The 16659-nt window shown below is 49.3% G+C and overlaps 1 protein-coding gene across 1 annotated transcript in view; it reads right to left on the reverse strand.

Annotated features, from left to right (window-relative positions):
* The window catches only part of DSCAML1 (DS cell adhesion molecule like 1), a 302769-nt gene that overhangs the window by 136821 nt on the left and 149289 nt on the right, over nt 1–16659 (reverse strand). Inside the window, exon 4 of the mRNA XM_029912905.1 lies at nt 1687–1833. Coding sequence (XP_029768765.1) covers nt 1687–1833 — 147 coding nt within the window. The remainder of the gene's footprint in view (nt 1–1686; nt 1834–16659) is intronic.

Consider the following 16659-nt stretch of genomic DNA (forward strand, 5'->3'; position numbering starts at 1 on the left):
TCCTGCCAGCAGACAGGAGCCCAGCGCGGATCCTGCCAGCAGACAGGAGCCCAGCGCGGGTCCTGCCAGCTTGGCCAGGGCCCAGTGCCTGGGTTTTAGCTCTGCCCCATACTGATCCCAGTGGTTCCCATGTCAGGCTCTGGGACAGGGGGCTGGGCAAGAGCTGCTGACTCAGCCCTCTGTCACGCCAGCCCCCATTAAGGGAAGTTAATTGGAGCCTGCTAGAGAAAACCTGCACCTAATTGGTGACTGGGAGCCAGCTGCCCGCCCCATTAGCCCGGGGTATATAAAAGGCTGTGAGGAAGGAAGCCAGGTGGGGGAGCGGAAGCAGAGGAATAGCAGACACTAGAACCCAAGCTGTGTAAGGTGAAAAGGTTGGTGGGAGCACAACCCGTAAACAAATGACACCAGTGGTTTCTGAACCCCAGGGTCGGTCTTTGAATGACATTGTCAGCACAGCAGGGGCAGGAGCCAAGCGGGCCCGGCAGCACCCTGCTACAGGATCCTGTCTGCAGAGTCACACAGGGAGCATTCAAACAGGACAGGAGCCAAGCCCCTTGTGCTGGCTTCGTCTGGCCAAGAGCGAACGCTCCTGGGGATGAACAGGAGGATAAAATGTTCCCATCTCCGCCGCTGCCCCCCCACACACATCCAGGCTTTCACTCATCCTCATTCTCTCTGTGCTGCTCCCATCTCCACACATGCACAGAAAACAAAGCAAACAAACAACCCCCACCCAGGTAATATAAAGGCCGTTGTCTGCTGACTGGAGGAAACACAGAGAGAGAACTGAGGCCAAGATTTTCCAAAGTGCCTAGTGACTCTGGGTGCTCAACTCAACACAATGCAGAGTCAACCTGCGGAACTCATTGCCAGGGGATGCTGTGAAGGCCAAAATTATAACTAGATTTTAAAAAAAGAATTAGATAAGTTCATGGAGGATAGGTTCATCATGGCTATTAGCCAAGAGAGTCAGGGATTTAACTCCATGCTCTGGGTGTCTCTAGAATCTGACTGCCAGAAGCTGGGACAGGACGACAGGGCAGGGCCGACACTTCCACTAGGCAACCCTAGGCGGTCGCCTAGGGCGGCAGGATTTGGGGGGCGGCATTTTGCCGTCCTCAGCGGAAATTCAGCGGAAATTCAGCAGCAGGGGGTCCTTCCACTCCGGGTCTTTGGCGGAAATTCGGCGGCGGATCCTTCACTCGCTCCGGGACCCGCTGCCGAAGTGTCCCGAAGACGCGGAGCGGAAGGACCCCCGCCGCCGAATGCTCAGAGGAGGAGCGCTGCCCCCTAGGGCGGCAAAAACCCTGGCGCTGCTCCTGCAACAGGGGATGGATCACTTGATGATTCCCTGTTCTGTTCATTCCCTCTGACGCCCCTGGGATTGACCACTGTTGAAGGATAGGATGCTGGGCTAGACGGACCATTGGTTTGACCCAACATGGCCATTCTCAACTCAAGACACCAGAAAGGGTGGGCTCTCAGCACTGTCTGAAAACCTAGCCCCTTTCAAGGCTCTCGTGCTGGGCTTCCCAGTCCTAATACAACCTCCTGGGCTTTACCACTTTGGGAGTGTTCTGATATCATGGTGACGGGCCAGATAAGATGATTAAAGACTCAGACTCGCACACACAGATTCGTGGCTGAGTTTTGCTGGCTGCAGGTTCAGATCCAGAGACTTACCTGACACGGAGAGCCTAGCCCCATTGCTCTGGCGTGTCTCTCCACTGTACTTGTGCTTGGTGATACACCTGTAGGTGGACAAGGCATCTTCCTTCTGCACGTCCGATATGTACAAACCTCCATAAAAAGTAATAAAAAACCTATTTTCTGGAGACACAAGCAGAAGAGAGGGGAAAGTCTGGTTATTGCTCTGTGTTTGATCAAACTAAACATATTGCATCACAAGGCAGTAAGCAGCATCCCAGGGATGGGGTGAGCGGATGCCTGCTCTGCAGTGAAGCATGCACCTGTGAATCTTTCAGTGACGAGACCATAAAATAAGGGAACTCCCAAGGAAGTTGCATCGAGTTACAGAAAGGAACAAGGTCAAAGCTGAATTCAGGGGACAAATTCATCCTTCACTTGCCTTGCTGCACCTCAGGAGCTGCACAACTGCTAGCACAGGATGAGAGCCCGCTGTGGTCAATACAGCATCTGGGCAGCCCAGACAAACCAAGGGTCCGACTCCTCCCTTAGCTCGGGGGCTGCAGTTTTAAACAGGTATCTAAAATCAGGCTAGAAAAGGAGAGAGCTGCAGCGTATGTTCATATCAGAGGCGCATACAAACGGAAAGCTGGATGTGCAGATACCATTCTGCATGTGAATGAGTCTGCCCGAGAATGCAAACCTAGGATCGGGGCGCCCCAATACCTGGACCGTGACATTCCATAGGAATGGTGTTAGACGCCCATTTTAGAACTTATTTGTTGGTCACAATCTTCAGGTTAACTTAAAATATACCCCTCACCTGACTGAACGTGCTCCCAATAGAAAAGCTCAACAAGTGGTGCCGGCTGGTTGCCGAAATGCACTGGACAGACAGAATTTAAGGCTGCACTCTCAGCTCTGGCACTGGCCTCACTTCTGAGTCTCATCATGCTCCATTTTACTACGGGCAAACTAGTACATCTCTGCAGTATCCTACACAGGCCCAATTAACGTGCAGAAAGGGACCAGAGATCCTGGGCCTGGGAGGGGCGTGAGAGGGAGTGAAAGAAGGCAGGGCCAGGTGAGAGGCAAGCTTGCAACCTCAAGCTCAGACCGCGCCGCAGAGTCTCAGCATGCCCTGCTGCAATGTGGCAATTAAAAGGGAATCCATCCTGCCGAGTCAATAATTAGCTGAACTTACTTAGAAGCTTGCGAAAACAAATAAGACCTTAAGTTGATACTTGAGCACCAGGGGGAAGATTCCAGAGGACAGCAGGTAACAAGCGACATAAACCAAGCCAGCTGGAATGGTGAGAGAGTCCACAAGGAGACATTCTGGCACTGAAGCACAAAAGTAAGGCCTCTCTATCCATGCCTCAGGCTAGTGAGCAGGCAAATAAGGAGGCATTAGCCCACTTATTAACCTGGTCCCCACTTTAGTATGTATTAATATTCATGGTGAATTATAATGAGCAAACGCTCGTGTTGTGAAAGACCTTAGCAGCAGCATGAAAAGGAGGGCAAGCAAATGGCTTTGGAAAGAGGCTAAAGTTGGCTTTCCCCGTTGGAAAGCACACTGCATCCTGCTCTAACAGCGCTCACAATTCCTAACGGTTAGATAGAGCCTTTCACCCCCAAAGGGCACAAAAAGATTGGGCCCACCACTGCAATGCAGCCACCTCTGGAGCAGGACACGGCAGCTGTTCGCTAGCAGCACCGTGCTGCCACATAGCACCACTGAACAAGCCTGGAGAATGTCGGTAGAACGTCATTTCCTGAGTCCGATTTTGGCCGTGGAAATGAGCAGTGCCAATGACCACAGATGCGTGGAACCTCCGTTTTCTCTCTCATCTGAAAGATGGCTCGTCCATCAGCACAGCCCCCCCTAGCCACAGACCTGGGAACAGGTCCGATACCCATTGAACCGCCAGCACCTAGGATGGGGCCTGGCTTGAGAATCAGCTTCCACCGTTTGGAAGTAGCCTGGACAGTTCTGTACTAAGGCAAAGGAAAGAGCATCTTTTATGCCCACTACGGAAGCAGAGATCTTCTGAAGTGAGGGAGGCAGAAGTCTGAAACCGGCCTGGCACAAAGGCTCACAACCCACTCCCTGATCCTTCCCGATACCCCCCACCCCCTCCACCCAGCAGCTCTCACAGGCACGTCCAAGGACCGCCCGCAGAGGAGGCACGTAGCATATCAGCAGCAAACCACGTCACAAGGCAGAGCGATGGTCAGCCCCAACTCCAGCCGGCACATTTCCATCTCAGCATAAGAACGGCCGTACTGGGTCAGACCAAAGGTCCATCTAGCCCAGTATCCTGTCTTCCAACAGTGGCCAGTGCCCAGTGCCCCAGAGGGAATGAACAGAACAGGGAATCATCAAGTGATCCATCCCCTGTCACTCATTCCCAGCTTCTGGCAAATAGAGGCTAGGGACACCATCCCTGCCCATTCTGGCTAATAGCCATTGATGGACCTATCCTCCATGAATTTATCTAGTTCTATATCAGCCAGATATTCATTTATCCTACTCTAATTGCAGTAAGAGCAAGTTCTGTGTCAGGGATTCTTAACAGAGAGAAAAATAGTGACTTCAATAAACAATTAACATTCATCTAACTTAACAGAATGCCTAAATAAACACAGAGACTGGAAAGCCACATGCAAAAATGTCTTTAAGGTCCAGTAACTCAATGTCCGGCCCTGGAGCCAAAAGGAGACCTGACAAGTAATCAAAATGATAAATCAATGAGTTGTTTGCACACTCTGGTTTGCAAAACCTGGAAGGGAAGGGGAGGGGAAGGGAGAGAAAAGCGATATTTCTATCTCCGTGTTTACAAGGAGGGGCTAGATGCTCATTAGCCAAAATCTGCATGTGTTGTTTTGTCTCTGTGTTATGACATGGCAAAGTCAATGCCGCAGCACGCACATAATTGCAGAACAGCCGTAGCTCTGAGCTGCCAATCTGAAGTATCAAGGGATTAATACAAAGGTCCAAAAAAGAAAAAAAGAAAGAAAAGCCCCACAGGTGCAATTACAATAAAATGCAAATAGATCATTAATGTTTCATCTCTCAGCAAACCAGTAAGCACAGAATATTGGCTGTACTGGAATTTTAAGCAAGGGGGGAGGCAGTTTCCATGGCAACGAGCAGCCGCTGCATCTTGCCAACTGCTGCTCCACAACCCTGACTGTCCTCATTCCTCCCCCCACTATTTTTTTGTGCATATTTAATTGCGGTAACATTTCCAGAACGCCGTGTTACTCCTCCGGAAACAAAGGCTTCCAAAGCCGGAGCGCTGCGCAGTGCGAGAGAAGGAGCGCAGACAGCAGCAGTAGGATGTTCAAACCTCTGGAGGGACCTTCCGCAACATCAGTTCTGCATGTTTGATGAGAATCAAATTATGGCCTGCTGTGGGGGAAATGGATGAGGAACCCGCTGAGCCCACACAATGGAGAGTGAAGAAAAACCCAGGGAGACCAAAGGGGGGGGGGAATTATCCCCCACCACACAATGAATACAAATAAAGCCCTGACACCTATTTCCACTCGGCCTCCCTGCCACCAGGCCTGAAAATGGCCTCCATGAGGTGATAAGAACCCTCCCTGCCCGCCATGCAAAGGGGCTGGCTCCCCAGGGTGGGGGAGCAAGCCAGAACACCAGCCACAGGAGTGCAGAGTGCTAGCGGTGAGGTGGACAGGGAGCAAAGCCGGGTGGGAGTGCTGTGAGGGCAAATGGACATAACCCACGTGCTGGGCCAGAAAATACAAATATGGCTCCACCTCAAGCCATTGGACGCCAACGGGGAAGCTTGGCTCGGACAAGGGCCGGCCGCTCTGCTAGCTGACCAGGCTGCTGGTGCTCTCCATACATGGAACAAGCCAGGGAACTGGCGAGGAGAGCTGGGATGTGCACATCTCCAGCCGACTAGATCCTGGTCCCAAGCGAGCGGAGTAGCTTCAATGGAAGCCCAGAGGCACCCCAGCAAGGTAAATACAAAAACCACTGCCGGCTCTCTCTGAGCTTCATGAGCACTCACCAGCCCTGACTCAACTCCCCAGTCTCTGGGTGCCAGGTAAAACCCAGAGCAAACTCGCTGGGCTGGTGGGAATGTTTTCCTGAGCTACTCCAAACGCCTGGTCAGGGGGCACGTTCCCCGGACACCAACAGAATCAGCATTGGCGGAATGGTCTGTGGAGGTAGGCAGAGCAGGCAAACAGATCTCCTATTTATCCCAGCCTGCTGCCTGGAGTCACTCTGTGACTATGGCATCGCGCCTGGCGGCCTGGTGCCAGGCAGCTGCCACTGAGCTCAATACAAGAGCTCAACACCCGAAAATCAGACCATTCGGAACAAAGGGCCCATGGACCATTAGCGCCATGTTGAAGCGTCTCATGTGCTTAAGAAAGGAAAAATGGCCAGCATTCTCCATAGACCCGACTGCAAGGAGCACAGCGAGTCCTTCACTCCTCTCAGTCTGCGTGGGAGTCACTCAGATTTGGACAGAAACATTCTGCGAGAGAGAGAGAGAGACAGACACACACCCCTGGGACTCCCAAATAAGCCGGCCCTCTCTGCGGAACAGGAATGCCTGGACCAGGGCACACCCTGTCCACACCTGGAACTCTGCTAGTCACTAGCATGTGCCGCATTGCCAACCCAAGGGCTGAAGTACCCTGAGTCACGACCCCCAAACCATGAGATTTTAAAAAATAACAAACGTGTTCTTTTTCTTTCCCTTCTATCCTCTGAGCTGTCAGGGGTCACCTTTTCAAGCTTTTCCTTGCAACCATGAGGACTGGAAACTTATTTTCCTCAGTGAAACCTGAGATTCTCCCATATTCACGTGACTCCAGAAGCTGGGGCTCTAAGAAAAAAACCCACCAAATACTGTGCGACTCACTATCAAGTGACAATAACTGGCAACACAGCATGAGCCTGTGGCTCTGCCTGCGTCTACAAGTCGAGTTCTGTATGAACTGATTTATGTACAAGCTGTTCTAAAGTTTGTAGGGATTCCATGACCGGGGTATCAGGGAGGGGAGAGCTTCATCTCTGAAAGTACACAGTATCCTGCAAGCCATCCTTCCCCTGGGCACTCCCCAGGAATAGGGAGCATGGGGTCTTGGACGTTCCATCATTTATCTTCACAGCAACAAGAGTGTTTAGATGTTAAAACCTTCTGGGCGTGCAGTGGATTGGTCCATTTTAATATTGTTCAAAGGTTGAACCTCTTGAGTGAAGACAAAAGCCCTCTGCGCTGGAAGTAATGAGCACCTCGCTCATTGCAATATACAGTTTTAAAGACACCGTGACATTGAATTTAGGGTCTACACAACCTGATGGCATCTCTTCAATTTTTAAAAAAGGGACAAATAATTTTGTCTAAGAGAATTACACTGGTTGGAGGGAAAGACGTGGGCGATAACTGATGTGAACCACTCCAACTGAGACCTCCCCAAAGGGGCTTATTGCCAGCTCCTCTAGCGAGATTAACGTCGATGGTTGTGGAATAAAGTCAAATCTTTCTGCCTGCCAGGAGGTGGGAAAGGTTTACAGGAAGCAGAGGATTAAGTGCATCTGTGGCCAGACTGAAGCTGCACTGTTTTAACAGCTCTCAGAGCTGGACACGACTAGCAGCCTCTGCAAATAACCTTCCAAAAATCCCACTACCAAGGGATGGTGCGGGGAGGAGAAGTGAGCTGGAGAGGATGGAGGAGAAGGGGACTCTGGCATCTCTTACTCCTCCATCCTCCCTCTCTTGTGTTCCCGCATCACAGAAAGTGGATCCAATGCACCACGCTCCCCACAGGACACGAGACTAGAAAACAGGGACACAGCAACTCAAGCAAGGTCTAAAGAGCCAAATCTGGGGAAGGAGGCAGCAGCCACTTCAGACTTGCCTTGACCAAGTCCCTTCCCTACTCTGTGCCTCAGGTTTCTCCTCTGTCCAAAGGAGCCGGCATCACCCTCTGAGGGATGCAGCAGGGAGGTAGCTGATGTTTGCCAGGTGCTGCAGCGAAGGGCTACTCTTGTTATTTCACACCCATCTGATAAGTGCCTTCAGCTCCCTGCCTGGCTTATATGGGTTTGGCCATTAGACTTACTAGGGGGTCACCAAATTAAATTAATAGGCAGCAGGTTTAAAACAAATAAAAGGAAGTTCTTCTTCACACAGCGCACAGTCAACTTGTGGAACTCCTTGCCTGAGGAGGTTGTGAAGGCTAGGACTATAACAGCGTTTAAAAGAGAACTGGATAAATTCATGGAGGTTAAGTCCATTAATGGCTATTAGCCAGGATGGGTAAGGAATGGTGTCCCTAGACTCTGTTTGTCAGAGGGTGGAGATGGATGGCAGGAGAGAGATCACTTGATCATTGCCTGTTGGTCCACTCCCTCTGGGGCACCTGGCATTGGCCACTGTCGGTAGACAGGATACTGGGCTAGATGGACCTTTGGTCTGACCCGGTACGGCCGTTCTTATGTTCTCACGGTGTCGTGGCCAGCCAGTGCTGGGTGGGGGGAGCATGACTACAGTCTGGCTGTGCATTGGGTGCTGGGTGAGGACTTGTCTTGGGATCAGATTGTCTAGACAGAGATGGGTGAATCTTGGCGAGCAGGCGAGTGGATCGCAGAAAAGTCTCCATGCATGGCCATGTTTTGGCAGGCTATTAGGAAGGTATCTCAACCCCCAAAAGCACATACAAGCTGGGGCATTGCCAAAGCCCATTTCCAGACCCAGAAGCACGTAGTGGCCAAGAAACCACAGTATCCGTCCCAGGGGCCTTCCAATTTCAAGTGAAAAATTACGATCGATACAGGTTACCAGTTCCTGCTCTATCCAATATAGATTTATAAAAACAATGGGGTCAGGGCTGCAGGAGAGAGCACATTGTATAGTTCATAAGACTAATGAGAGAACTTTCCCTTGATACTCTGAGGCCAATATTTCCTTACGCATTCTATTTTAACTGCTGGGGAATCAATAGGTGCCAGCGTTTATGAATTAGCTGTAGTTTGAGCATATGCATCCCACGGCATCCTGGGCAGTCAGTGATTGTTGGGAGCTATTTCCGGCCATGGTTAAAGTAACGAATATATCCCTGGGGCAAAGACGGGGAGGGAGGCAGGGAAGCCCCGAAGATGAAGGTTGTGATTTTCAGTGTACCTCTGCTTTCCTAGCCTGCCTTTCAACGTAGATGTCATCTGGAGAGGGACAGGGAGTCTGTGTCCTCCAGCTCAGCAGTAATGGAAAATCTCTGCCACCTGGCATCCAAGCACAGGTGTTATTTTCTAGGCCTGCTGCCCGGACTGTGTTACCCCCGTTTCAGTCGATCAACACCCCTTCAGCTACCTCCCTCGAGATCCTACACAGCCCACAGGCCAAGGAGCCGTCCCCCAGCGGGGGCTCTGCACAATGGGCCTGCCTCTCAGCACAGCCACTGTAATTAGAAGGCCGACCTGCTGGACAGCAGCTTTGCACACACCTAACTAGAGCTAGGCCAGATTAGACATAGATTAAGGATCCCTCCATCCATCCCATGGATGTTAAATAGAAGCCATCAATTAATCCAAATGTAATAAGCACTGTGAGATAGCCAACAGATGTATTTACATGTTTCCCTGCACACATAATCCCGGGGGGGTGTAAGGCAGTGGCCGGTTTTCTACCCCTTTCCACGGCGACATATTTCTCCTGTGTGGCTGTACAAGGCTGAGTAGCACAGAGCAGCCAAACGCCCATACAGAACACGTCCACCTTCAAGTTTCATGGGCAGCTGCGAAATAACTGATTCCAGCTCAGTAAGTGGGTCACGCTTTGTACCCAAGACCTCCCTGTCCTCCTCCTCCTCTATCCGAGAAGAGCAAGGCTTAGCTCGAAAGAGAATAACATGTCCTAGAAACATCGTCTTGCCTCCACAATGGCTTTGGGAGTCCGAGGTCCAGGTGCATCTCTCAGCCCTGCCTGAAGGGGCGGTACTGCCTGGGAGGGTAGTTCAGTCTGCAGGGTCCCGGGGTACACAGTGTGTATACTATAGAGACACGAGACAGACACCGGGAAAGCGAGCTACCCTCTCAGAGCAGGGGATGGCCAGCCCAGAGCAGGGAAGAGGCATATTGACGGCATGTAGTGGGGGAAGTTTGCACAGCCAGTGCCCTTGCCGCTCCCCCTTACAGTGGGGAGAAGAGGATCTCCAGTGGGGACTTTCACCAGCACTCAACTTACATGTGCACATTTAAACCCTTACCTGACTTGTACTGAGCGAGAGAACTTTCGCCACGTGAAAGGGGAGGCTACGCCTGGAGACCAGGATTGTATGATTGCCAACGTATGACTGGGGCCCGTCTCAGCCAGCCCAGTTCTCTGCTCTCTGCTCCACCAGGCAGTTTCTGCCCGCACAACCTAAGGCTCCAATTAAGAATTCCACTGCGGTTCCATAGGTATTGTTCTTTTATGTGCTCACATTTTAACTTTAGTCTCAAAGGGACCATTCCAGGAAGTGATTTTAAACAATAAAAAGAGGGCCGCAACATCTGAATGACCCACTTTTGCTCTGAAGAGCCTGGGCTGGGATTTGAATACCTTGTGCATACTAAGCAGCCAGAATACACACAGGCAGCAGGTAGGGTCTCTGGGGATGGGGTACCTTACAGAGCCAGGCATTGGCCTCCCTGTGCAACGCCCAAGAGAAGCCCGCGCAGGGAGGCTTGCTTACAGAGCTGCCTCAGACAGCTGAGCAGCAAGGCAATCTAGACCTCACTGAAGACCTAAATAGAATCCCTTGCCACGCACGTGCCGAGCCGCTGACCTCCCAGTGACTGAGTGTGGAGGCAGAAATGCTCCAGAAATTAACCCACCCCCAACACCACGCCTGATCCAGCTGCTGTGCTAGGTGGGATTCCCGTGTTCTCCACCCCTGGACAGAAGGTGGGGAGGGTGCTGACATCTCACAGGGCTGGGGGCATTTGGAAAAACTGGTCCTCTCTGAACCAGCTGCAGCATGTGACACTGAATAGATGCTGAGCCAGAGAGAGGAAAAAAATAAAACAGGAGGGATGAAAATTGGGGAGTCATGAACGGCTTTTCTCTTTCTGTCCTTGATCTCTTTTATAGGCACATCTCTATCTTCCCCTGTTACAGGATTAACACCCATCTCTCATTCTCCTAGTGCAACAAGATTTTATTTCTAATTATGCTGTAATAAAACTGGGAGCACTCCCAGGGTTTCCTCCAAATGACTTGTAGACACTCTGCAAGATTGGATCCCACTCGGCTTCATTGTAATAGCATCTCCCTGACATTCATTAGACATGCATGAAGGGGACGTTTTAAGAATGGAATTGCATTTAAATGGATTTTCTGAGCGAGGAGAATGACACCAAAGAAGAGAAAAAGGCAGGGAGGAGGTTTTGAAAACAGGATGCAACTGTTCCGGGGAGTGGAAATAGAACTGCCCAATTCCAAGCCCTTTCCTGAACATGCTGCATGGTACCAACCACGATGCCCCTGTCATTCGGCGGCACCCACTGGAGGCCCACCTACGCCCGAAGCATTACAACAGAAATGGCTACCCCCTGAAACAGAAATGCAGATTTCTAAAATCGCTAGCAGGCCAGCCATAGGAGCTGTGCTGCACAGAGGGCCCAGACACTGCTGGCCGTGTGATTGCCCCCACGACAGTCTCACATAGTGGGCACGCAGTGGGATGCATGCACTACTGGGGGTGGGGGTCAGCTCAGGTCACTGCAGAACAAGAGAAGCTGCTGAGGGAAAAAACGAAGTAGGTGCCAGCTCCTCCCAGCCAAGGCAGGACAGTTCCCTGCAGCACATCCTCTAGTGCTTTGTGCTGCTTACTCTGCAATGTCCTAGCTGATGGGCCTTGCCCCTCTCCCCTGGGAAGACTAGTCCACAGCCAGATAAGACTCCCTGTCCAGATAGTCAGCCTTAATTTGTCCTTCTTTAATTTTTCCATAGAATGTCAAGGCATGAGGGCATGCACTGCCCAGGCCCTGGTTGAACGACAGCACACCTTTTTGAAAAACACCCAATCCTGATTTAAAAATTGCCAGTAAGGGAGAATCCTCCATGATCCTGGGTCAGTTGTTCCAATGACTAATTACTCACACTGAGAAGTGTCCACCTTATTTCCAGTCTGAACTGGCCTAGTTTCCACTTCCAACCATTGGATCTTCGGTCTAGCAGAACAGGTGTAACAAGAGCCCATTATTAAATATATGTGCCGCATGCAGGTACTTACAGAGTGTGTTCAAATCACTCCTTAACCTTTTCTTTGTTAAACTGAACAGATTGAGCTCCTTGCGTCTGTCACCACAGGGCATATTTCCTAATCCTCTAATCATTGTCGTGGTTCTTCTCTGAACCCCTCCAATCATCAACATCCTGCTTGAATTGAGGACACCAGAACAGGACACACATTCCCATAGCAGCCAATGCCAAATACAGAGTTTATATTACCTCCCGACTTGATATTATCTTTTTTATGCATCCCAGGATCGCATTAGCCCTTTTGGCCACAGCATCACACTGGGAGCTCATGTTCAGCTGATTATCCATCATGACCCCCAAGTCACTGCCTCCCAGGATAGAGTCCCCCATCCTGTAAGTATGGCCTGCGTTCTTTGTTCTTGGATGTATATATACATTTATGGATAAATTCATGGAGGTTAAGTCCATTAATGGCTATTAGCCAGGATGGGTAAGGAATGGTGTCCCTAGCCTCTGTTTGTCAGAGGGTGGAGATGGATGTCAGGAGAGAGATCACTTGATCATTACCGGGTAGGCTCACTCCCTCTGGGACACCTGGCATTGGCCACTGTCGGCAGACAGGATACTGGGCTAGATGGACCTTTGGTCTGACCCAGTACGGCTGTTCTTATGTTCTTATTTACATTTAGCTGAACTAAAAGGCATACTGTTTCCTTGTGCCCAATTACCAAGTGATTCAGATTGCTCTAAATCAGTGACTTGTCCTCTTCACTATTTACCACTCCCCAATTTTTGTGCCATCTGCAAACTTTATCAGTGATGATTTTATGTTTTCTTCCAGGTCATTGATAAAAAAACATTAAAAAGCATAGGGCCAAGAACTGATCCCTGCAGGACCCAACTAGAAACACACCCGTTCAATGATGATTCCCTGTTTGCAGTTACATTTTGAGACCTATCGATGAGGCGGTTTTTAAACGGTTTAATGGGTGCCATGTTCCTTTTGTATTGTTTTACCCCGGGACTCCGGGTTAGACTCCTGTGCACCCCCCTACCTGCTATTTCTATTGCTACGGCTCCCAAAGTGTAGTCCAGGCACTGTCCAAAAGCAGAGGAAGTCTCTGCCCCAAAGCGCTTCCAAACCACAATTCCCCTCTAGCCCTGTTTACACCCATGGAGCTGCTCTGTCACCTCGTTTGCTATCTAGGAACCAGACCACACAGGCTTAGCTCTTCTAAAGGCAGGGCCATGTGCCTTTTAACGTGAGAACTGCCAGCCACTGTAGCTGAGCGTTAGAACTCGAGTTTGACTGTGGAGGACGATGCCACGCCCTGCTCAAGGCTGGGTCTGCACTGCTCTGGTTTGAATGTCAGCTAGTCAGTAAATCCTCCCTTCCTTTTTACACCTTCCACCTGCTTTTGGCCTGTCACCTCCCAGCGTTAAAGAGCTCTCCTTGGACTGACGCTCCTCAACTATTATTGCCAAAGGCCCTTTTATTCCTTGTGCTTTGCAGCACTTCCTTCTCCCTGCAAGCTCCCACTAATTAGCACTGCCTTCCAGCCAGCCCCAGACTCACAGGAACTCTTCCTCCCATGAAATGGCTCTGGGTAGTGAAAGGTTGAGCTCATTCACAAGACGGATGCTATTTCACACACCTCTCACCTGGAGAGAGAGAGAGAGAGAGACTTCCTGCCTCTCGCATGATTGATCCCCAAAGCCGTCTCTAAATCCACCTAATATTATCTCAGGTTTCACCTCATCTGATGCGCGTGAGGTTTAACACATCTACCTCTGCCCTTTAATAGATGGCAATAATTACTCATCATTTGCAAATGCTCTGTTCTTCCTTAATGTCCCTATCACAGGAAGTCTCTCCTTCCAGCATCCAGAGCCCACTGTATAGGGCCCGGCATTAGCATGCGCACACACCCCTCCCTCTCAAAGAACTCTGTGGTTAGGCCATGCCCACCTCTTGGTCTCCACAGATCGTGTACATTGGCAGGGTCTTACTGCCCGATACTATCGCCCCGCCAGGCCCTACACAGGCTACCAAGAACCAGAGAATACAGATTTATTTTGTGGCTGCTAATCCCCTGACAAATCCCATTCCATGCATTTCAGAGCTGCAATTCAGCAATGGGTGCTTTTCCAGTGAACTGGCTCTTCGGGTTTAAAAAAGAAAAGCGGGATCCCAGTCGATCATTAAAAACGCCACATTTCCCCTAGCCTCCGGGTTTGGCTTCGGTTTTGATCACTGCATTTAAGCCTGGGAGAGCCAACAGAGCTGCAATGTCTTCTCCTCGACCAACAACTGTAAAAAGCGAGTTAAAGAACCGTCCTGGGCCAGCTGCCACATCTCAGCTCCTGCACCAAACACAGCTCTGCACCCTGCATTCAAATAAAGCAAGCGGAGGAACCACAACAGGGGCTCTTAGTCCAAACCAATATCCCCTTTTTTTGCAAAGCAATTATTGCCAGGTCTATTTAAGCCTCAGCTGCAGGTGGCGCGCTCCCTCTCATGTCATGCCCGAGGCATTTGGAAATGTTTTCCGTCTGAAAGCTCGCATTGGGTGTCCAGTTTTTGCAGGTCAGAACAGATGTTAGTCAGCACAGGAACAGGGGGTTTACCAGACTGGATCAGACCCATGGTCCATCTGACTTGGTCTCCTGTCTCCATCTGTGCCCAGCACCAGCTGCTACAGAGTAAGGTGGAAGAAACCCCAGAAAGGGCAATTATGGAATAATCCTCCCCCAGAGCAAAGTTGCTTTCTAACCCCTGTCAGCCGGTGGTTGGCTTAGGTCCTGAAGCATAAAAGTTATAGCCCTAGTAAATGTCTATCTTATCTTATGCAACTGGGGGATCTGCTTAGCCATAGAAATGTCTAATATATTTATACATAAATATTATATATGTTTCTTTAATATATTTTTGAATCCTGCTGAGCTTGATGCTAGGAGTTCCACCAACTACTTCTGCATCGTTTTAAAGATGTATTTCCACTGACTTGTTGGAAACGTTCGGCTTTTCAGTTTCAGCGCAGGGTTGCTAGCGATTGGGAAACTGGGCAGTTTTTACAAACAAGTGTCCTGCAAATATTTGTTCAGGTTTTAAAACAAATTGGCCATGCCTCTCTGTTGACCCTTTCAGTATTCACCTTCCACGAGAAGATGGGCAAACAAGTTCTGCAGCAGGAACATCCCTGAAAGAAGCAATTTTTTCATGCAGAGCTTGGAAAATATTTGTTGAAAGAAATACTGACTTTGTAAAATCAACTATCCCTGTCCCAAGAGTTCTGGAAAGTGAGGCATTACTATGCAGCTTATGTGCCCTGTCAAAACTCAACACCAACCAACCAAATGACTCGGTTCGTATACCAAATCGCCACCAGCAGTGGCTTGGGCACAAGCCACAATTCAAGAATTAGTCACCAAAATTATGGCAAATAATTGCAAATAAACTAGAAGAAATGAATCTGTTCATGGACACTCAATGAATATAAAGAAGAAAAATTAATTGAATAAATTATTCACTTTTAAAAGGACATTGTCAGGTTAATCATCATTTTGAAAAAAAACACAAATTTCCTGTGCTAAATTACGAATAATCCTGTAAATGTTTACAGCCAAAAGGATATTCAGTATCCTCATCTCTTCCCCATTAATGCAGTTTGTTTACTTTTTGCCTCTCTCGGAAATACACCAGAATACACCCTTTTGTGCATGATAAGCTGGAGGTTTTAATGCAGTAGCAAAATGCTGCATTGTGAGTGCTGCAAACATGGCATGTTTACATCGTTAAGCAAATAATTTTGCATGGATTTTTTTTATTAAATCAAACACATTGCTATTGGTCTTATGCTTTTTAAAAGCTTTGCTTTCTCAAAATCTACATTTTGATCTAAATTCAACCCAAAAGCCCCCCTTAAAATGATCTTTGAGGAAATTCCTTAGGCAAATTTTTTCCCCAAATTTCTTTATGTATAGCTCCCAGTTGTGGGTGAACATGACCGAAAACTGGACCCACCTTTACAGATATGTGCGCATGATTTAATAAAACTGGTATTAACAGAGACCTCTTTTTACTAACTTCCTTGGGGGTCATGTATTCTGTCGGTTATAAAGAATTATTAAATTAAGGGTAATTATTTATCATGGGGCCAATTTCTGCTCTCATTTTCACTGGGGTAAATCCAGAGTTACGCTACAGAAATCAATGGGTTTACAGTGGTAAATGACAGCAAAATTTGGTCCATGAGGTTTGAATGCATCTGCCTATGCAGCTTTCTATAAAAGAGACAGTGCGATCAGAAGAGCGGGTGCCTTCTAATACAAGGCAGAGTATTTTTGAGTCGTTTTATTTATATGCAGAAGTTACTTTGGGAAAGACGTCACTAGCACTAAAACAAACTGCCTCCTCGCCTCCCCACCACCCAGTCCAGCTGCCTCCTCCACGCCTGGGTGACAGACTTGTCCCCTGCATCTCACAGGGGATAAGGCTGCCGTGTAGGAGGCAGCTCGTGGACTGAGGGGTGCGGCAGATTTCCTGAGACCAGGCTTCTCAGGGAAAGAGTTAATGGGGGTTTCATGTAAATTAGCCATAACGACAGCATGGCACCTGCAGCTGCAGAGTGCACAGTTCTGGCAGATCAGCATTCACACTATCACAGAACGAGCAGGAATTAATCTCCCCGAGGTGGTCCACAGACGCCTAATACCAGCAGAAAATTACAGAACAGGATGAGGAACATTACAAAATGAATAGGAGGGGACTAGA

This window comes from Terrapene carolina, unplaced genomic scaffold, assembly GCF_002925995.2.
Source record: "Terrapene carolina triunguis isolate 2854851 unplaced genomic scaffold, T_m_triunguis-2.0 Scaffold374, whole genome shotgun sequence".
NCBI lineage: Eukaryota > Metazoa > Chordata > Testudines > Emydidae > Terrapene > Terrapene triunguis.